Raw genomic sequence first — 22,667 nt, 5'->3', positions numbered from 1 at the left:
GCAGAAGAATGAGGTGTGTGATATTAGACTAGAAAGGATCGAGGTTAGTTACAAACAGGTGTTATCAATTCTAGAAGGAGTGAAAGTAGACAAGTCCCCTGGGCCGGATGGGATCTGTCCGAGGATTCTCTGGGAAGATAGGGAGGATATAGCAGAGCCTTTGGCTTTGATATTTGAGTCATCATTGTCTACAGGTTTAGTACCTGAGGACTGGAGGATTGCAAATGTTGTGCCCTTGTTCAAGAAGGCCAGTAGAGATGACCCAGGGAATTATAGACCAGTGAGCCTTACTTCTGTTGTAGGATAAGTTTTGGAAAGGATTATAAGAGATAAGATTTATAATCATCTAGCAAACAACAATTTGATTTCAGATAGTCAACATGGTTTTGTCAAGGGCAGGTCCTGTCTCACAAACCTCATTGAGTTTTTTGAGAAGGTGACCAAGCATGTGGATGAGGGTAAGGCAGTTGACGTGGTGTACATGGACTTCAGTAAAGCCTTTGATAAGCTTCCACATGATAGGCTGTTGGAGAAAATGCACAGGCATGGGATTGAGGGTGATTTAGCAGTTTGGATTAGAAACTGGCTTTCTGAAAGAAGGCAGCGAGTGGTGGTTGATGGAAAATATTCAGCCTGGAGTCCGGTTACTAGTGGTATGCCACAAGGGTCTGTTTTGGGACCACTGCTGTTTGTCATTTTTATAAATGACTTAGACGCAGGCATAGATGGGTGGATTAGTAAATTTGCAGATGACATTAAAGTCGGTGGATAGTGGACAGTTTGGAAGAATGTTACAGGTTGCAGGGGGATTTGGATAAACTGCAGAATTGGGCAGAGGTGGCAAATGGAGTTCAATGCAGCTAAATGTGAGGTGAAGCACTTTGGGAAGAATAACAGGAAGGCAGAGTACTGGGTCAATGGAAAGATTCTTGGTAATGTGGATGTGCAGAGGGATCTTGGTGTCCATGTCCATAGATCCCTGAAAGTTGCCACCCAGGTGGATAGTGCTGTTAAGAAGGCATATGGTGTGTTAGGTTTCGTTGGTAGAGGGATTGAGTCCCGGAGCCACAATATCATGCTGCAACTATACAAAACGCTAGTGCGGCCACACTTGGAATATTGTGTACAGTTCTGGTCGCCATATTTTGGGAAGGATGTGGAAGCATTGGAAAAAATACAGAGGAGATTTACCAGGATGTTGCCTGGTCTGGAGGGAAGGTCTTATGAGGAAAGACTGAGACACCTGGGTCTGTTCTCATTGGAGAGAAGAAGACTAAGAGGGGATAGAGACATGCAAGATGATCAGAGGATTAGATAGGGTAGACAGTGAGAGTTTCTTTATCCTAGGCTGAAGAAGTCAGCGTGTACGACGGGGTATAACTACAAATTGAGGGGAGATAGATTTAAGACAGATTACAGAGGCAGGTTCTTTACTCAGAGAGTGGTAAGGGCGTGGAATGCCCTACCTGCTAATGTAGTTAACTCAGCCACAGTAGGGAGATTTAAACAATCCTTGGGTAAGCATGTGGATGATGATGGGATAGTGTCGGGGGACGAGCTGAGAATAGTTCACAGGTCGACGTAACATCGAGGGCCGAAGGGCTTGTTCTGCGCTGTATTGTTCTATGTTCTAACACTGCTCTGAATCCAAAGTTCATCAATACCCATCTTTAGTACCCACACTCTAAAGAGCTATAGTCTCCATTGTACCCCTGCATCTTTAAGCTCTTGTGGAACAATCTCCTAGTATGCAGATCCCTTTCTGTGGACAAAGGATTTCCAGAAAGGCCCAGCTTGATCCGCACACCGTTCTAGATGCTCTGTACCAGAAAAAAATAGTTCTGCCTAACGAACCTGTCCTATGTCCCACTTAAGGAGGTGGCCCTAGAAAGAGTGGATGCATTGGTGGTCATCTTCGTTAGACCCTGAAACAGTTCGTACAGACTGGAGTGTAGCTAATGTAACCCCAATACAAGAAATAATAGACCAGTCAGCCTGACATCGATAGTGAGGAAAACGCTAGAGACTACTAGAAAAGATTTAATAGTTGAGCATTTGGAAAACAGTAGCATGATCAGACAAAGTTGGTATGGATTCATGAAAAGTAAGTCATACTTGATAAATCTACTGGAATTCTTTGAGGATGTGACTAGTAGAGCTGATCAGGGGAGACTGCAGATGTGGTGATATTTGGACTTTCAGAAGGCTATTGACAAAGTTCCATCTAAGAGATTAAAGCATATGGGATTGGGGGTAGTGTATTGAAATGGTCAGAAACTAGTTGGCAGACAGAAAACAGAGTGGGAATAAATGAGACATTTTCTGAATACCCAGTGGGGTACCACAGGGATCAGTGCTTGGACATACTAACAATGAATATACTTTGATGATGGAGATGAGGGAACTCAATGTAATATCTCCAAATTTGCAGATGAGACCAAGATTGGTGGGAGGATGAGTTGCGAGGAGGATGCGGTATGATTTGGACAGGCTGAGGGAGTGGGCAAATACATGACAGACACAGTATAATGTGGATAAATGTGAGGTTACCCACCTTGTTAATAAAAACAGGAAGGCAGATCATTGTCTGAAAGGCTATAAACTGAGAGAGGGGAATGTGCAACAATAGCTTAGTGTCCTTGTACACTTGTCACTGAAGGTAACTGTGCAGGTGGTCAAGAATACAAAGGGTATGTTGGCCTTCACAGTGGGAGGATTCCAGTATAGGAGTAGAGATGTCTTGCTGAAATTAGACAGGGTCTTGGTGAGACCACACCTGGGAATACTGTGTGCAGTTTTGGCATCCTTATCTGAGGAAGGATGTTCTGGTGGTGGAGGAAGTGCAGGCAAGGTTTTCCAGACTGATCCCTGGGATGGTGGGACTGACTTATAAGGAGAGGCTGAATCAGTAAGGATTATATTCACCGGAGTTTAGAAGAATGAGGTAAATTATGAAGTTCTAAACTGGTTTGGAGAGATTAGATGCAGGAAGGATGTTCCCAATGGTGGGGGGGTCCAGAGCCAGGGGTCACAGTCTAAAGGTATAAGGTACACCATTTGGACTGAGAAGGGGAGAATGTCTTCACCCAGACCCTGTGGCATTCTCTCCAACAGAAAGCAGTTGAGGCCAAAACACAATCATTTCAAGAAACAGTTAGATATAGCACGTGGGGCTGAAAGGAATCAAAAGAAATGGGGGAAAAGTGGGAACAGGTTCCAGAGTTGGAACAACAACTGCCATGATCGTAATGAATGGTGCAGCAGGCTTGAAAGGCTGAATGGCCTACTCCTGCTCCTATTCTCTATGCTTCTCTAATGCCTTTAATACTCTCACCATCTTGAACAGATCAGCCCCTCCCTTTTAAATTTGAGGGAATAAACATCATGGTGAAGTAACCTGCACTGGTGATATAATCCTTTGGAAACTGCTCTATACTCACCGTGCCCACTAGTGGGTACAGGAATCCTGCACCAACACTGGCCCGGATGTCCCGGATTGGCAGAATAAATCCCGTGGGAGCTCCCTTCTTCTCTGGCATGTGGGATAAGGACAGATGAGTCTTGGCCATGCAGATGGGCAGGTCAGCAAATCCCTGAATGAAAAGGACAGAACACCAGTAACTCCCACTCAATGCCAAAGTAAACACAGGCCCTACCATTATCACTCATCCCAGGTATCCATCACAGGCAGCTCAGTGGTAGACACCAGCTTGCAGGACCACAAGATCACAATATGATGCCTCTTTATGGATCATGTTAATCACATTTGCCACTAGCACACATCACTGCAGGCGGAGTGCGCTCTCTCTCTCTCACACACACACACACTTTTCTGGGCTGTGAAGAGTTTTTGGGGATATTTTTGAGGAGCCTGCCAGTTTCCGAGTTGACCCTGAAGGATCAGCGTTCTTACCTGTTTGGTGTAAAGCTCCACTTTGTTCTGTGCCTCAGGGCTCAGCTCCACATCAGCAGCACCGTAAATTTTCTGAGCGATGGTTCGGATTTTGTCAACAATGGGGAGCTATATGAAACAAACAGAGGACAGTCAAAATCCACTTTTAATGGCAGGCATAGATTTAAAATGCAGGCAGACTCACTGAACACATCCAACAACCACTTTGCCAGAGTGCACAGTTGTCCCAATAATGAGATACTTTAACAGGCTAGTAGTTAACCTCTACCCTTTCTGATATAAATCTGTTGGTCTTCCCTAGGATCTGAACTCACTACCCCTTTACCGTCCAACTGGAAAAGTCTCTGAAGACTTTACACCTTACTCCTAACTCCCTCATTTTAACAATAAACAATATTTGACAGCAGAGATAAAGGTCAGTCACAAAAATATCGATGCTCAGCTGGAGGAACCTGATGGGAAACCCAAACATTACTTCTTGGTCAAGGCCATAAGACACTGAAGCAGATTTCGGCCTTTCGGCCCACTGAATCTATTCTACCATTTGATCCTGGCTGATGTATTTCTCAACCCCATTCTCCTGCCTTGTCCCTGTAACATTTGAACTCCATATCCATCAAGAACCTCTCTCTCTCTGACTTAAATACACTCAATGACTTGGCCTCCACAGCCTTCTGAGGCAATGAGTTCCACAGATTCCCCACCCTCTGGCTGAAGACATTCCTCTCATCTCAGTTCTAAAGGGCCATCCCTCCACCCTGAGGCTGTGCCCTCGGGTCTTAGTCTCTCGTACCAGTGAAAATATCTTCTCCACATCCACTCTATACAGGGCTCGCAGTATTCTGTACATTCAATCAGATTTGCCCATATCCTTCTAAACTCTATTAAGTACAGACTCGGAGACCTCAGTTGCTCCTTATAAGGCAAGCCCTTCTCCCTGGGATCATTCTTGTAAACTTCCTCTGGACCCGTTCCAAGGCAAGTCTTAGATATGGGGCCAAAAACAGTCCATAAGATTCCAAATGTCTGACAACAGCCTGATCCAGCCTCAAGAGTACATCTCTGCTCTAGTATTCTAGCCTTCTCAAAATTAATGCTAACATAACATTTGCCTTCCTAACTGCCGACCAAACCTGCATGTTAACCTGAAGGCAATCCTGAACTAGCACTCCTAAATTGCGTTGTGCTTCAGATTTTAAAAGCATTCCCCCATTCAGAAAATAGTCCACGCCTCTATTCTTCCTACCAAAGTGCATAACCTCATGTTTTCCCAGATTGTATTCCATCTGCCACTTATTTGCCCACTCTCCCAGCCTGTCCAAGTCCTGCAGCTTCCCACTTCCTGTTTCTCCACCGAGTGACATCTGTAAACTTAATGGCAATGCCCTCAGTTTGTTCATTCAGACTATTAACGTATAACGTGAATAGTTGTGGTTCCAACACTGACCCCTGTGGAACTCCAGTCGTCACCAGCAGCTATCCTGAAAAAGACCCCTTTATCCCTGCTCTGCTTTCTGCCAATCCTCAATCAGTGGCAGCTGTCTTGGTCTGTGACTGGAAGAGCCATGAGATTAAGAAGTTGGGTTCTCTCTGATACCTGGCCCATCTCCTGATAACCTCAAGACCTCTCCGCCATCTGTAATACTCAGGTCAGGAGTGCAATGGAGTACACGTTTCTGTTTGGAAATGTTCTGAATCAAGACTCAATCTGAATTAAAGACTGAGGCGGAGATTATTCAGACACCATTCCTGTTTTTAGGGCTGTTCCATTTGGACTCTGCGGCCTGGTTTTAATTCGTACAAGTTGGTACATTTAGAACACACCATTATTATCTGCATCTTTATTGTTCTTCACTTTCACAACTGATCTGATTGCATCTCCTGCCTAGATGGGTGCAGCTCCCACACTGAAGAAACTCAACACCATGCAGGACAGCTCAGCTAACTGCCTCTAGCCTCCCTATAGCCTATGTCCAAGGAAGCAACTAAATGTAGAGACAATGTCCTTTCAATGGTTAAGTGCACATTAACTGCATATTGATTATACATGGTTGCTGGACATCAATAGATTCATACAAACAGACACAGATTGGCCAGAGGGCCTGAGTTCTGGGCAAATAGATAGACAAGGTGTCTGACACAGACACAGAAGGATCTTGTGGGGCAGTGGCAGTGTCCATACCACTTAGCTAGGAGGCCCAGGTTCAAGTCCCACATGCTCTACAAGTGTGTGACAGCACCTCCAAACAAGTTGATTGAAAGCTCAATAGACACAGAGGCCAAGTGGGCACTGTAGGGACTGGGAGGCAGCATCTCCCCCTCCCCATTCTGATTTAGCACGCCTGTTTCCCCCTTTCGTTCCTTTTCCCATTCCTGTGTTTTGCTGCCCCCGTTATTTGAAATTGGTGTACTTGCATAAATAAATAAATAAGCACATATTGAAACTGGAGCTGTTGAGTTTAGGAGATGAATGTCAGTAATTTCCTGTGTGTGTAAAGATTGACTCCCATTCCATCCTTCATTAACTGGCTTTCAGGAATGGAATAGTCAAGGCTAAGAATCAACTCAAGGCAGAACAGGCCAAGCTATTGGGTGCAGTTTTGGTCGCCACATTACCAGAAGGATGGCGGAAGCTTTAGAGACAGAGTGCAGACAAGGTTCACCAGGATGTAGCCTAGTCTCGAAAGCACTGGCTATGGGGGAAGGTTAAAAAGCCTAGGATTGTTTTCACTGGGAAGACAGCAGCTGAGAGGAGACCTGATAGAGGTCTACACAATTATGACAGGCATAGACAGGGTGGATAGTCAGAGGCCTTTCCCCAGGGTTGAAGTTTCAATTGCAAGGGGGCACAGGTTCATGGTGAGGGAGGGAAAGTGTAAGGGAGATGTGCGAGGGAAGTATTTCACTCGGAGCACGGTAGGAGCCTGGAACGCACTGCCAGTAAAGGTGGTGGAAACAGGCATGTTGGTGACATTGAAGAGGCATCTGGATGGTTACAGGAATAGGGAGGGAATAGAGGGATAGGACTGAATAAGGGCAGAAGGTTTGTTTTTTAGTTTAGTTAGGGCATTGGTACAGGCTTGGAGGGCCAAAGAACCTGTTCCTGTGCTGTACCTCTCTTTGTTCTTTGTTTAAAAGAGGTTTAATGAGGAGGACAGGTTGCTTGTAGGTCGTACAATAGGGGGCTTAACTTACTTACTTACTTACAGTGTGGAAACAGGTCCTTCGGCCCAACACGTCCACACCGAACCGCCGAAGCACAACCCACCCAGACCCATTCCCCTACATTTACCCCTTACCTAACACTTCGGGTAATTTAGCACGGCCAATTCACCTAACCTGCACATGTTTGGACTGCGGGAAGAAACCGGAGCACTCGGAGGAAACCCACACAGACACGGGGAGAATGTGCAAACTCCACACAGTCAGTTGCCTGAGGCGGGAATTGAACCCAGGTCTCTGGCGCTGTGAGGCAGCAGTGCTAACCACTGAGCCACTCTGCCGTCCACAAACAGTTTTAAGACAATTAAAAGGAGTGGATATACAGAACCTGCTTCTGCAGAAGGCAGCTCTGGAGGGATCTACATTTGACATTAGAAATTGGATAATTCAGTGGCAGCTAGAAAACACTCTCCACACAAAGAGAAATGTGAATCCTTCACCCCTCCCCCAACCTGAAAACCAGACAATCCTGGAGGGTCGTGAGTGAAATTTCCAAACCATGAATATTAGCAAGATATTTTAAGACTGCGTAATTAAGACATGGATCAACCAAATTCTAACTGAACATTGGAACAGACTCAAGGAACATAGCAACCTTCCCTTGTTCCAGTATTGGTATCTTTTTATTAAAACACACCCGGGTACTCTTTAAAGTCAGGTGGTATTTTTCACAGACAACAGGAAGTAGCCAAGTCAGTTCTTACCTCCAGAGGGTACAGGTATTTGAAGTTGCTGTCCAGCTCAGAGGCTCTCTGTACAGCTCGGGCCAGCTCGACAGCTCCTCGCCCTCCTTCGGCCCAGTGAGTACATTTCACAGCATCAAACGCACCCATCTCCTTGGCCAAGCTGCATACCAGCTCAAGCTCAGCCTCGGTATCTGTTCTATAGAACAAGAGGGAGCTGCTAGTAACACAGACCAGCTCAGACCAAAACACAACAGGATCAAGCAACAGATGAGGAGCAAACACACAGAATACTGGAGAAACTCAGCAGGTCTGGCAACATGTGTGGAGAGAGAAACAGAGTTAACGTCTCCAATCCAATATGCCGAAGGTTTGTTTGTTTGTTTGTTTCAGATTTCCAACGTTCTCTCAGAGGGGAGGGATCCTGTGGAAATTCCTTCCCACAGAGTGCTGTCGAGGCTGGGTCATTTAAGTATATTCAAAGTCAAGAGAGACAGATTTTAGATCAGGAAGGGAATCTGGGGTTATGGGGAAAGGCGGAAAAATAGCACTGAGGATCATCAGATCAGTCACGACCTCACTGCTTCCTCTGCTCCAATGTCAGAAGATGTGCACACTCAACGGACTGGCCAGGGTAATGCTGGTTAACAGGGATAGGGTGGGGGCGATGCTTTTCGGAGGGTCATTGCAGACTCGATGGGCCAAATGGCCTCTTTCTGCACTGTGGGGATTCTATGATTGTAACGTCTTATGGTTAGAGATGACTTGAACTCATATCTGATCCCTGAAGCTGCACGATACTAATGAACTTGACCGATAGAGTATAACACCCAGCAGTGTACACACGTAGGCTATACACTCCGAGAGCATGCCTGACCTCTCACCTGACTAATCTGCAGGCACAAAAAAAGACCCTTCAGCCCACTCCATCCTCACTAGTCATACATAGCCACCTCACTATTCTATCCTATTTTTCAGCTAATGTCCCAAAAGTCTCGTGTACCTTGGCATCACTACTGCACATTCCAACACTTTTTCGGTGTGATGAAGGTTTCTACCTGCCTCACAGGGAGAGAGTTCCAGATTCCCCACCACCCTCAAAACCCCCACCCCTTACCATAAATCTATGTAAAAACAATGACTGCAGATGCTGGAAACCAGATTCTGGATTAGTGGTGCTGGAAGAGCACAGCAATTCAGGCAGCATTGGATTTGCCTGTCCTCGAATGCTGCCTGAATTGCTGTGCTTTTCCAGCACCACTGATCCATAAATCTATGTCCCCAGTCATCAATCCTGTCATCAAGGGGAACATTTTCTTCATGTCTACACTATCTATGCAGCTCATAATTTTATCCATCTCAATCATGTCCCGTCTCAATCTCCTCTGTTCCAAGGAAAACAAGCGGTCTGTCCAATACACGCACAAATAGATTTAATTTGCATGTGAACAGATTCAGGGAAAGCTTTATCTCTGCAGTTATCAGACTTTTGAACAGAGCTCTCAAACATTCATGCTGATCTGTCTCTGCACCTTCTCTGCAGCTGTAACACTGTATTCTGCACTCTGTTCTGCTACCCTGATACAATCTGTATGGTACAATTTGCCTGCAGAGCACGCAAAACAACACTTCTCACTGTATCTTAGTACATGTGACAACAATAAATCAATCAATCTTCCTTCATCATTGAAGCTCTCCAGCCCAGGGAAATCGCCTTCTGCACCCTCTCCAGTGCTATCACATCCCTCCTATAATGTGGATTCCAGAGCTGCACACAATGCTCCAGCTATACGAGTGACACAAAAGTACACCATTTCACACCCATTGAAACAGGCGAATTGTTTTAATGTGATCATGTGAAGTATGATGTGGAGATGCCGGTGTTGAACTGGAGTGGACAAAGTTAAAAATCACACAACACCAGGTTATAGCCCAACAGTTTTATTTGGAAGCACTAGCTTTTGGAGCATTGCTCCTTCATCAGGTGACTAGTGTCATGCAATTGAAATGATATATTGAACAAACCCAGATTGCTGTTAAGGTTCTGGGTTTGTTCAATATATCGTTTCAGTTGCCTGACACTGTAATCTTTTACTATAAATTCTGTGTCTTATGATCCTGCTCCACTAGTTACCTGATGAAGAATCAGCGCTCTGAAAGAGAGTGCTTCCAAATAAACCTGTACGGCTATAGATTAGTTTCGATTAGATTCCCTTCAGTATGGAAATAGGCCGTTCGGCCCAACAAGTCCATACCAACCCTCCGAAGAGTAACGCATCCACCCCCATTCCCCTACCCTTTATTTACCCCTGACCAATGCACCTAACACTATGGGCAATTTAGCATGGCCAATTCACCTGACCTGCACATCTTTGGACTGTGGGAGGAAACCGGAGCACCCGGAGGAAACCCACACAGACACAGGGAGAATGTGCAAACTCCACACAGACAGTTGCCCGAGGCGGGAATTGAACCTGGGTCCCTGGCGCTGTGACCCTAGCTTGCGCCTAGCTTGCTGCTTAAGTTCCACAGCATGTCTCAAACTGCCCCAGCACCACCCATCCCCCAGTCTGTGACGTGCTGACTGCTTACTTGAAGGCGTTGACTGCAACCACCACCGAAACTCCAAACAGGTTTGCGTTCTCGATCTGTTTACGGAGATTACTGCAGCCCTTCTCCAACAAATCCAGGTTCTACACAAAACCAAACAGAGAGGTCACAGGCAGGTCAATTGTCAGCAAACACAAAGCTGAGAACCACAACATGTAGCTCAGTCAACCAGAACCAGCGCAATCCACTACCGGGGAGTTATGTTATTCAGAACATGATCAAGAGTGAATTGATCAGCACTTTTGTGTCTGTTTGCTGTGCTTGATCATTCCAGACTCTGGTTAAGGTTGAGAGCCTTGCATTTATTATTACACAGCACACAATGCTGAGACAGCTAAACCGATTCCCACTTCAAAATGGTCTCATTCCCTTAGTTTGGATCAAGAATCTCCAATTTGTTCACCACCTGTGGGCGGTACAGTGACTCAGTGGTTAGCACTGCTGCCTCACAACGCCAGGGATCTAGGTTCGATTCCCACCTTGGGTGACTGACTGTGTGGAGTTTGCACATTCTCCCCGTGTTTGCGTGGGTTTCCCCCGGGTGCTCTGGTTTCATCCCACAGTCCAAAGATATGCAGGTTAAGGTGGAATGGCCATGGAAATTGTCGTGTGTCCAGGGATGTGCAGGCTGGGTGGGTTAGCCATGGGAAATGCAAGGTCATGAGGACAGGTTAGGGGGTTTGGTCTAGGTGGGATGCTCTCTGGAGGGTCAGTTACGACTGGACTGCTTGGTCTGCATCCACGCCATAGGGATTCTATGATTCAGCACAGGAAGTAAAGCCAGACACAAGAAAACACAGTCAATCAGCATTTACCTCTTCGATGTATTCCTTTGGTAGGGGAACACCTGCTGTCACCTGCAATAAAATTCCAGAAAATAATGTTAAAACTGTTCTGAAACTCAGGCATGAGAAGATGACTTGTGTTCCCATTGGCCTTTTATGGCCTTAGATTACCTTAAGTAGGTTTTGCAGTCAATGCAGTAACTTTATGAAGTGCAAACATTGGTAAATTGGGAAATATCAGCCACAACTCTGGGGAGAATATCATTGTTTTCTTTGTGAACCACTGAAATAGAATCCATTAGAGACATCAGCACCTCCACCATGTAGCATTCCCTCAGCACTGCACTGAAACCTAGGTTTGTGGCTCACCTCCTGGACTGGGACTTGAACCTATTGTCTGAGATTAGATTAGATTCCCTACAGTGTGGAAACAGGCCCTTTGGCCCAACAAATCCACACTGACCCTCTGAAGAGTAACCCACCCAGACCCATTCCCCTACCCTACATTTACCCCTGACTAATGCACCTAACACTATGGATAATTTAGCATAGTCAATTCAACAGATCTGCACATCTTTGGACTGTGGGAGGAAACCGGAGCACCCGGAGGAAACCCGGAGAACGTACAAACTCCACACAGTCAGTCGCCCGAGGTGGGAATTGAACCCTGGTCCCTGGCGCTGTGAGCTACCATGCTGCCCTAATGACAGCATCATTGAGCGATAAGTGATTCATGAGAGTTGATTAGCTCAGTTGGCTGGACAGTTGGTTTGCAATGCAGCGTGAGTTCAATTCTTGCACCGACTGAGATTACCGTGAAGATCCCACCGTCTCAGCCTTGCCAGAGCCGTGGTGACCTTCAATTTAAACTCACCATCAATTGTCACTCTCTAACGAGAGCGCAGCCTGATGATCCACTGGAACTCTGGTGACTAGTTTTTTTCCATTGAGCCAAGACTGACTTATCTATAAGCTCAACTGAAACTGCTTTTTGGGAAAGAAAAGGCATTTCAGAGCTTTAATCTCGTACCTTCTCTGCTGACACGGTCACCCTCCCTCGCAGGCTGCCCACACCTTGAATATTCTAATAAATCCCAAGCTGGACATTTAACCACATCAATACAAACATGACAAGGGCAGTCCTTGGCCCTGTCACAGCTCACCTACAAAAGGGAACTTTCCTTCACACCTCTGTCACTAACAGGCTTCACCATTCCAGCGCTCACCTGCCAACTTCTCACCACCGAGGAGAAAGTGAGGTCTGCAGATGCTGGAGATCAGAGCTGAAAATGTGTTGCTGGAAAAACGCAGCAGGTCAGGCAGCATCCAAGGAGCAGGAAAATCGACATTTCGGGCATAAGGCTTATGCCCGAAACGTCGATTCTCCTGTTCCTTGGATGCTGCCTGACCTGCTGCGCTTTTCCAGCAACACATTTTCAACTTCTCACCACCCCCCACCTCACCCACCCCGTTACCTTCAGTTTAGTCAATCGTTGACCACCCTACGTCATGTCCCAGTCACTCAGCACCTGGTGCTCATTGGTCTACATTGGCTGAGTCCAGCAACACCTCAGCGTTAAAAGTATTCAACCTGCAGTTTGAATCTCTCCATTGCCTCACCCCTCCCTTGGTCCCCCTTCTGCCCAACATAATGCCCCCAGATTCTCCACTCCCTTTGATGTCTTCACCTTGAGCACTCCATCACTTGGTAGTGGAGCTTTCCTGTGGCACCCACGCCAGGTTCCTCACTCCTCTGTGCCGAGACATTCTGTGGGCACTCGACACGGTCACAGTCAGAGTCATAGTCATCCAGCACGGAAACAGACCCTTTGGTCCAACCAGTCCATGCCGAACATTATCCCAAACTAAACGAGTCCCACCTGCCTGCTCCTGGCCCTTATCCATCCAAACCTTTCCTATTCATGTATCTATCCAAATGTGTTTTAAACATTGTAATTGTACCCACATCCACCACTTCCTCAGGAAGTTCAATACAAATGGAAATCATCCTCAGTGTGAAACATTTCCCTCTCATGTCTTTTTAAAATCCTCTCCTCTCACCTTAAAAACATGAGCCCTAGTCTTGAAATTCCCCATCGCAGGAAAAAGACAACTACAGTTACCCCATTAAACTATTTGGCCCTACCCCTGCTTTCTAACAGGGGTATTCAGCTGTAAAAACCACTCACCGTCATGATTTGGAAATATATTGCAATTCCTTCACCGTCAGTGTGTCAGAATCTTGGAACTGCCTCTCTTACAGCATTGTGGGTGGACCCACCATTGTGGCAGTTCAACACGGCAGCTCACTAGTGCTTTCTCAAAGGTAATTAAGAATTGGCCAAAACATTGTCCTGAGCAACAGCGCATCCCTCAAATGAATAAATCTATGGAACTGTGCAGCAGGCTCTATAGCCTCCTCTTGCTCTGTGTTTGTATGTCGCTGGGTCAAAACCGTGGAACTCTCCGTCGCAGCTACAAGTATACCAGGAGGACCAAAGTAGCTCACTGTTACCCTCTCCAGGATATCTTGGATAAGCACTAAATGCTGGCCTAGCCATAACCTGCCACAACCAAAGAATCAAACAAAGAGGCATCATCGTGGGCTGTAGTACAGAGGTTCGTATCTTCTCAAGGCTGTCCGGTGTGACTCTTCCCAGGAAGAGGGGTGGCTGTAACGGTCAGTACAGTCATAGAGTCATAGAGATGTACAGCATGGAAACAGACCCTTCGGTCCAACCCGTCCAGATTTCCCAACTCAATCTAGTCCCACCTGCCATCACCCTGCCCATATCCCTCCAAACCCTTCCCATTCATATACCCATCCAAATGCCTCTTAAATGTTGCAATTGTACCAGCCTCCACCATATCCTCTGACAGCCCATTCCCCACACACACAATCCTCTGCATGAAAACACCGTCTCTTAGGTCTCTTTTACATCTTTCCCCTCTCACCCTACACCTATGCCCTCTAGTTCTGGACTCCCCAACCCCAGGGAAAAAACTCTGCCTATTTATCTTATCCATGACCCTCATAATTTTGTAAACCTCTATAAGGTCACTCCTCGGCCTCTGACGCTCCAGGGAAAACAGCCCCAGTCTGTTCAGCCTCTCCCTGTAGCTCAGATCCTCCAACCCTGGCAACACCCTTGCAAATCTTTTCTGAACCCTTTCAAGTTTCACAACATCTTTCCGATAGGAAGGAGACCAGAATTGCACGCAATATTCCAACAGCGGCCTAACCAATGTCCTGTACAGATGCAACATGACCTCCCAATTCCTGTACTCAATACTCTGACCAATAAAGGAAAGCATACCAAATGCCTTCTTCACTATCCTATCTACCTGCAACTCTACTTTCAAGGAGCTATGAACCTGCACTCCAAGGTCTCTTTGTTCAGCAACACTCCCTCAGACCTTACCATTAAGTGTATGAGTCCTGCTAAGATTTGCTTTCCCAAAATGCAGCACCTCGCATTTATCTGAATTATACTCCATCTGCCACTTCTCAGCCCATTGGCTCATCTGGTCAAGATCCTGTTGTAATTTTCGCTGTCCACTACACCTCCAATTTTGGTGTCATCTGCTTAACACTGACCATTTCCCTTACAACCCGACAAACTGCTTGGGTACATCAGATTCCTATGGATCTGGCAGTGTAATGTGGAAAAATTCTTTCCTCTTGTGGGAGAGTCTAGGGCCAGACGGTATCATCTCAGAATAAAGGGGGGCACATTTAAAACAGATGAGGAAGAATTTGTAACAAAAATAGAAATTGCTGGAGAAACTCAGCAGGTTTGGCAGCATCTGTGGAAACAGAAACAGAGTTAATGCTTTAAGTCCAGGAACAGTTTTCATAAGAAGGGTACAGGAGCAAAATTAGGTCATTCAGCTCTAGCTGATATGTGAATATGTTAGATTCCCAGCTTCTGCTGTTCTTTGTTTTATTTACACGGGGAGGAATTTCATTGGTGAGTATATTCAGGACCAAGATAGACACATTGTTAATCATGAAGGAAATCAAAGGTTTGGGGGAAACGGCAGCAAAGTGGAGTTGAAGATGATCAGATCACTGCATGATGGGGCAGACTCGATGGGCTGAATGGCTTACTTTGTTCCCAGGTTTTATTATTCTACATTAAAAGGAGCTGTGTGAACACATTTCATTGGTCTTACCGTGGGGCCACCTCCATGCATTTTCAGAGCCCTCACTGTGGCAACCAGCACAACCACATGGGGACACAGTCCAGAGGACCTGCACTTAATGTTGAAGAACTTCTCCATCCCAATGTCCGCACCGAATCCAGCCTCCGTCACTGCATTAAAACAGAGCGCAGAATTAAACTGGCAAGAAACACACAAACAGAAACAGCAAGGCAGAGAGCTGTACATATCCTTTGGTCCAACTCATCCATGCCGACCAGATATCCGAAACCAAACTAGTCCCATTTGCCTGCAATTGGCCCATATTCGTTTGAACCCTTCCTATTCATATACTCAGAGATAGGGAGGACTGCAGATGCTGGAGAATCAGAGTCGAAGAGTGTAGTTATGAAAAAACACAGGTCAGGCACTTTCTGAGGAGCAGGAGAGTCAACTTTTCAGGCATAAGCGCTTCCTCAGGAATGGAGGGGTGCTGAGAGATAAACAGGAGGGTAGGAGTAGGGCTTGGGGGTTGAAGATAGCTGGGAAGGCAATAGGTAGATGCAAATAGGGGGTGATGGTAATAGGTCAGAGCAGAGGGTGGAGCAGATAGGTAGGAAGGAGGAAGGACAGGTGGAACAGTTCAAGAGAGCGGTGCCGAGTTGGATCTGGGATGATGTTGAGGGGAGGTGGGATTTGGAAACTGGTGAAGTCACCATTGATGCCTCTCTACCCTGGAGAAAAGACCTTGTCCATTTACCCTATCCATGCCCCTCATGATTTTATAAACCTCTATAAGGTCACTCCTCAGCTTCCAACACTCCAGGGAAAACAGTCCCAGCCTATTCATCCTCTCCCGATAGCTTAAACTCTCCAATCCTGGCAACATCCTTGTAAATCTTTTCTGAACCCTTTCAAGTTTCACAACATCTTTCCGATAGCAGGCGCGATAATTTCTGCTAATTTCTCAGTCCTGGACAGCAAAGAACAGTGCGACAGTATCAGTTTCCTGCCACTAAGTGGAGCTGGAGTGCTAGAGTGAGTCTGGATTGGTAATGATTGTGATCTGCAGTCTGCAGACTGTAAAATACCTGCATTGGAGCGATGCTGGTTTACCTCCCTAAGAACTAATGTCAAGGAAGGGAAAAATACAGGGTTATCTCCTGTCTCCCTAGTGACAGAACTGTACAATACTGAATTATTCAGCCCAACTGTTCCACAAGGAGCTTCCTCCCATCCTCATACGACCACATGTTATTCACAGAATCATGAATGTTACAGTATAGGAGGCCTTTTGACCCATCATATCTATACTGGTCCCTGAAAGAGCCATGCAGCTCACCCCATTCTCCAGCTCTATCTCCATAACCCTCTCACTTTCCAGCTCTCTTCTGAACCCTCCTATGGAATCCACCTCCACCACTCCCCCAGGCACCTGTATGCTCCAGGGAAAATAGTCTCAGCCTATCCAATGTCTCCTTATTAACTCAAACCCTCCAATCTCAGTAACATCCTTGCAAATCTTCTATGCACCCTTCCAGTTTGATAACGTCCTTCCTATTGGCAGATCGACCATAATTGTACACATACTCCAAATGTGGCCTTACCATGTCTGGTACAGCTGTAACATGGTCTCCCAATTCCTATATGCCTGCCTCACCACCCTGTCTACCTGTGATGCAACTTTCAAGGGACTGTGTACCTACACCCCGAGGTCTCTCTGTTCTACAACACTCCCCAGGGCCCTACCATTAATTTTGTAAGTCCTGGTTTGTCTTAGCAAAATGCAGCGCCTTGCATTTATCCGAAATAAATTCCATCTGTCATTCCTTTCCCCACTGGCCCAGCTGATCCAGATCCTGTTGTATTCTTAAGTAACCTTCTTCACTGTCCACTACCCCATCGGTTTTCATGTCATCCACAAACTGACCATGCATGCATCCTATAGTTCTCATCCAAACGGATTCTGTAAATAAAGAACAACAGTGGACCCAACAGTGATTCTTGAGATGTTGATGCTGATGAAGCTTTTCGTCTTACACTCAGGAGAACAAATGCGGAGGAATGTCAAATGTTAAACAATAACAATCATTTACCCCGTGAGCCTGTTAAAAATTCCCCAGAGACTATCTGGGGAGGCGAGAGCTTCCTATTGCTTTCTCTACGCTAACATTTTTGCAAGTTTGCCAACCAATTAGCAGCCTTCAAATTTGGCATTCGAGAGGAAAAGCTTCAGGAAAATGCCTGTCTTTCCATCAACATTCCAGCTCTGTCCCACCACGTAAACGTACAACTCTGCTAAGTCAAGGCTGGCTTGCGGGAAAATAGAACAGACCAGATAATTCCTAAATCCATCCCTTTTGAATATATTAAAATAGCGATTCGGAAGAAAGTGTTTGGCACAGCGGATGCTCAGCTGTTGAGAATGTCAAGACGTTGGTTGATAGACTTTTCAACACAAAGAGAACTGAAGGGGACTTGGAACATTACAGCACCTCGATGTTGCACCAATCTGTGAAACCAATCTGAAGCCCATCTAACTGACACTATTCCATGATCATCCATATGTTTACCCAGTGACCATTTAAATGCCCTTCAAAGTTGGCGAGTCTACTACTGTTGCAGGCAGTGCGTTCCTACTACTCTCTGAGTAAAGAAACTACCTCTGGCATCTGTCCTATATCTATCACCTCTCAATTTAAAGCTATGCCCTATTGTGCAAGCCAACACCATCCGAAGAAAAAGACTCTCCCTGTCCACCCTATCTAACCCTCTGATTATCTTATATGTCTCAATTAAGTCACCTCTCAACCTTCTTCTCTCCAATGAAAACAGCCTCAGGTCCCCCAGCCTTTCCTCATAAGACCTTCCCTCCATACCAGGCAACATCCTAGTGAATCTCCTCTGAACCCTTTCCAAAGCTTCCACATCCTTCCTATGATGCGGTGACCAAAGCTGTACACAATACTCCAAGTGCAGCCGAACCAGAGTTTTGTACAGCGGCAGCATGATCGTCCTGATGGGACTGGATAGGCTAGCTGCTGAAAGAATGCTTCTAATGTTGGGGAAGTCCAGAACTAGGGGTCACAGTCTAAGAATAACAGATAAGCTGTTCAGGACTGAGATAAGGAAGACTTTCTTCACTCAGTTGTGAACCTGCAGAATTCTCTCCCACAGGAAGCTGTTGGGTCCAGTTCATTAAATATATCCAAGAGGGAGCTGGACATGGGCCTTGGGGCTAAAGGGATGTGGGAGGAAAGCAGGAAGGGGATACTGAGATTGCATGATCAGCCATGACCATATTGAATGGTGGTGCAGGCTCTAAAGGCCGAATGGCCTATTGCAGCATCTGTTTTCCCTGTTTCTATGTTTTTGATTGACCTTGATCTGGACTGGTACCAGAATGGTGTTTCCCTGAACTTTCCCCATAACCATTACTCACCTACAAAACCAGCAGGTCCAACCAGTTTGAGAGCTATTTTGTCAGCCAGGATGGAGGAGTTGCCATGAGCGATGTTAGCAAAGGGTCCAGCATGAACAAACACTGGGGTCCCCTATATGAAGAAAATACAGTCAGTGACTATGTCTGGATTGAAAACACAGATAGCCATAATTGGGAAGAGACCAGCACAACATAGAAACCACCAGGCTAACCACGGCAAGGGCCAAATGGCCTATTCCTGCTCCTATATTCTAAGTTTCTGTGCTGTAGGTCAAGTGACATATTATTGACTAGGTGAAGGGTTATTTCCACATCTAACCCAGAAATTCACTTCAAGACAAGCACTGCTATGAACTCAACAGCAAATCATATTTATATAGCGTTTGTAACATATTAAAATGTCCCAAGTTTCTTCATAGGAATGTTTATTTAGAATATTTATTCATTCATGGGATGTGATGTCAATGATAACACCCCAAACTGCCCTTGAACTGTGCTCGTTAATTTCAGAGTCAAACCACTTTTCTGGTGGGTCTGAGTCCCATGTAGATTTCCACCAATCGCACTCCCCTACTTTGTTGTAAAAGAACACAGTGATGCAAATTGATAACCAAAAGCTTGATCAAAGAGGAAGTGTCTGAAGAGAGGGAAGTGATGAGAGATGGAGACATACCGGCAGGATATTCCTGAATTGAGCGCCTAAACAACAGAATGCAATGGGCCAGTGATGAAGTGGTTAAAAATCAGTTATAATCAAGTGGCTGAAATTAAGTGGCCTGGAGGGGTTCTGATGCTGGGGAAGATTACAGAAATGGGGAATGGAAAGGCAACGGAAGAATCTGAAAACAATAATTCTTTAAAAATCAACTGGGCCAGTATATTCATAAAACTGGCTATTGGCACATTTCCAGTGACCATTTCAAATGATAATGCAGAATAATTAAATTGACAGAAAGGGCTGTCTAGTCCATCTACCCTACCAATAAAGAAGTGATGCACGATTAACCTGTACACAAGACCCTTTGGCATCAGGTGTTAGTTGTCCTGTATTAGTTAGCTATCAGGGTGTCAACTGTAGCTGTGAGAGAAACATTCACCAGAGTCAGCGGGCTCAGAGTTCAAATCCCACTCCAGAGAATGGAGTAGTATTGGAGACTGACACTCACTGCAGCGAGGGGAAAGTGGGTAATGCGGATGCTGGAGATTAGAGTCAAGATTGGAGTGGTGCTGGAAAAGCACAGCAGGTCAGGCAGCATCCGAGGAGCAGGGCGAAGGGCTGATGAAGGGCTCCTGCTCGAAACGTCGATTTCCCTGCTCCTCGGATGCTGCCTGACCTGCTGTGCTTTTCCAACACCACTCTGATCTTGACTCCCACTGCAGCACCAAGAGAGTGTGACAATGACAGAGGCACTGTCTTTCAGAGGGGGCACTGGAAGAACTCCATTACATCTTTCTGCTGGAAGTCAAAGATCCCACAGCCACTCTTTCAAAAAAAGGTCAGGGGAGTGCTATTTATCCCTCACTTGGTTGTGCAAGTAGTTTGTTGCTGGGATCTTACTGGAAGCAGACTGGCCACCTCAGCTCCCATGTAACGACAGTGACTACACTTCAAGGGAACTCTCACAGGCTGAGGGGCATCCTGAGGCTACAGCAGACTCTGTACTAGTGTCAGCTCTTTCTCCCTATTCTTAGTAACGTTAGTCCTGTCCTGAACTTTGCCCTCAACAAGTGATAGTTAAAGAATCATGCCAATTGAGCAAAGGTACCATATTCCTTTTCTGTCTTTTTGATAGTCCCCACTTTAAAAGCAGCTGCAGTCAAACCAAAGAAGTCACACAAAATCTGAAATTTTTAATTCAGTGTTACACTTATGCCATCCCCATTCAGGGTGAAATTAGCAGATGGACTAGATGTCAATGGGTTAACAGATAGGAATTAAACAGTACACACCTCCAATGTCTGCATGAGATTGGGTTTAATGGCATCCTTCATCAGAACAGCCAGAGCTCCACTGATACCCTGGAGAGAAAAATAACTGATTGGGATCTCCTTTAACGTAAGGCAGACATGCAACAATAAACAATAGACAATAGGTGCAAGAGTAGGCCATTCTGCCCTTCGAGCCAGCACCACCATTCATTATGACCATGGCTGATCATACTCAAATCAGTATCCTGTTCCTGCCTTAGCCCCATAACCCTTGATTCCACTATCCTTAAGAGCTCTATCCAACTCTTTCTTGAAAGTATCCAGAGACTTGGCCTCCACAGCCTTCTGGGACAGAGCCTTCCACACACCCACCACTCTCTGGGCGAAGAGGTTTCTCCTCAACTCTGTTCTAAGTAGCCTACCCCTTATTTTTAAACGGTGTCCTCTGGTTCGGGACTCACCCATCAGCGGAAACATGCTTCCTGCCTCCAGAGAGTGTCCAATCCTTTAATAATCTTATATGTCTCAATCAGATCCCCTCTCAGCCTTCTAAACTCAAGGGTATACAAGCCCAGTCACTCCAATCTTTCAGCATAAGGTAGTCCCGCCATTCCGGGAATTGACCTCATGAACCTACGCTGCACTCCCTCAATAGCCAGAATGTCTTTCCTCAAATTTAGAGGCCAAAACTGCACACAATATTCCAGGTGCGGTCTCACCAGGGCCCTGTACAGCTGCAGAAGAACCTCTGCTTCTATACTCAATTCCTCTTGTTATGAAGGCCAGCATGCTATTAGCTTTCTTCACTACCTGCTGTACCTGCATGCTCGCTTTCATTGACTGATGTACAAGAACACCTAGATCTCGTTGTACTGATCCTTTACCTAACTTGACTCCATTTAGGTACTGGATTAGTGGTGCTGGAAGAGCACAGCAGTTCAGGCAGCATCTAAGGAGCAGTGAAATTGACGTTTCGGGCAAAAGCCCTTCATCCATTTAGGTAGTAATCTGCCTTCCTGTTCTTGCCACCAAAGTGGATAACCACACATTTATCAACATTAAACTGCATCTGCCATGCATCTGTCCACTCACCTAACCTGTCCAGGTCACCCTGTAATCGCCCAACATCCTCCTCACATTTCACCTTGCCACCCAGCTTTGTATCATCAGCAAATTTGCTAATAATACTTTTAATACCATCATCTATATCATTAATGTATATTGTAAAAAGCTGTGGTCCCAGCAATGATCCCTGTGGTACCCCACTGGTCACCGCCTGCCATTCCGAAAGGGAGCCGTTTAGCACTACTCTTTGTTTCCTGTCAGCCAACCAATTTTCAATCCAAGTCAGCATTTTGCCCCCAATACCATGTGCCCTCATTTTGCTCACAAACCTCCTATGTGGGACTTTATCAAAGGCTTTCTGAAAGTCCAGGTACACTACATCTACTGGATCTCCCTCGTCCATCTTCAGAGTTACATCCTCAAAAAATTCCAGAAGATTAGTCAAGCATGGTTTCCCCTTCATAAATCCATGCTGACTCTGACCTATCCTGTTACTGCTATCCAGATGTGTCGTAATTTCATCCTTTATAATAGACTCCAGCATCTTTCCCACCACTGAGGTCAGACTAACTGGTCTATAATTTCCTGCTTTCTCTCTCCCACCTTTCTTAAAAGGTAGTACAACATTAGCCACCCTCCAATCCGCAGGAAATGATCCTGAATCTTTCGAACTCTGGAAAATAATCACCAACGCACCCATGATTTCTCGAGCCACCTCCTTCAGTACCCTGGGATGTAGACCATCAGGCCCCGGGGACTTATCAACCTTCAGACCTAACAGTCTCTCCAACACCAATTCCTGGCAAATATAAATTCCCTTCAGTTCAGGTCCTTCAGCCACTGTTACCTCAGGGAGATTGCTTGTGTCTTCCCCA

General features: G+C 45.8%; 1 protein-coding gene across 2 annotated transcripts in view; it reads right to left on the bottom strand.

Moving 5' to 3' along the window:
• The window catches only part of mthfd1b (methylenetetrahydrofolate dehydrogenase (NADP+ dependent) 1b), a 97,394-nt gene that overhangs the window by 10,201 nt on the left and 64,526 nt on the right, over window positions 1-22,667 (bottom strand). For both annotated transcript variants that reach the window (XM_043696891.2, XM_043696890.2), the window contains exons 19-26: window positions 20,749-20,817; window positions 18,799-18,910; window positions 15,390-15,529; window positions 11,244-11,285; window positions 10,411-10,511; window positions 7,840-8,017; window positions 3,914-4,021; window positions 3,441-3,593 (exon numbers count right to left, since the gene is read on the bottom strand). In XM_043696891.2, the coding sequence (XP_043552826.2) occupies window positions 3,441-3,593; window positions 3,914-4,021; window positions 7,840-8,017; window positions 10,411-10,511; window positions 11,244-11,285; window positions 15,390-15,529; window positions 18,799-18,910; window positions 20,749-20,817 (903 nt within the window). The remainder of the gene's footprint in view (window positions 1-3,440; window positions 3,594-3,913; window positions 4,022-7,839; window positions 8,018-10,410; window positions 10,512-11,243; window positions 11,286-15,389; window positions 15,530-18,798; window positions 18,911-20,748; window positions 20,818-22,667) is intronic.

The sequence above is a fragment of the Chiloscyllium plagiosum genome, unplaced genomic scaffold (genome assembly GCF_037043375.1).
Source record: "Chiloscyllium plagiosum isolate Xiang-an unplaced genomic scaffold, Cpla_swu_hap1 HiC_scaffold_8, whole genome shotgun sequence".
Classification (NCBI taxonomy): Eukaryota; Metazoa; Chordata; class Chondrichthyes; order Orectolobiformes; family Hemiscylliidae; genus Chiloscyllium; species Chiloscyllium plagiosum.
Note: the sequence above shows the minus strand (reverse complement) of the source record. Positions and strands in the feature narration are given on the sequence as shown.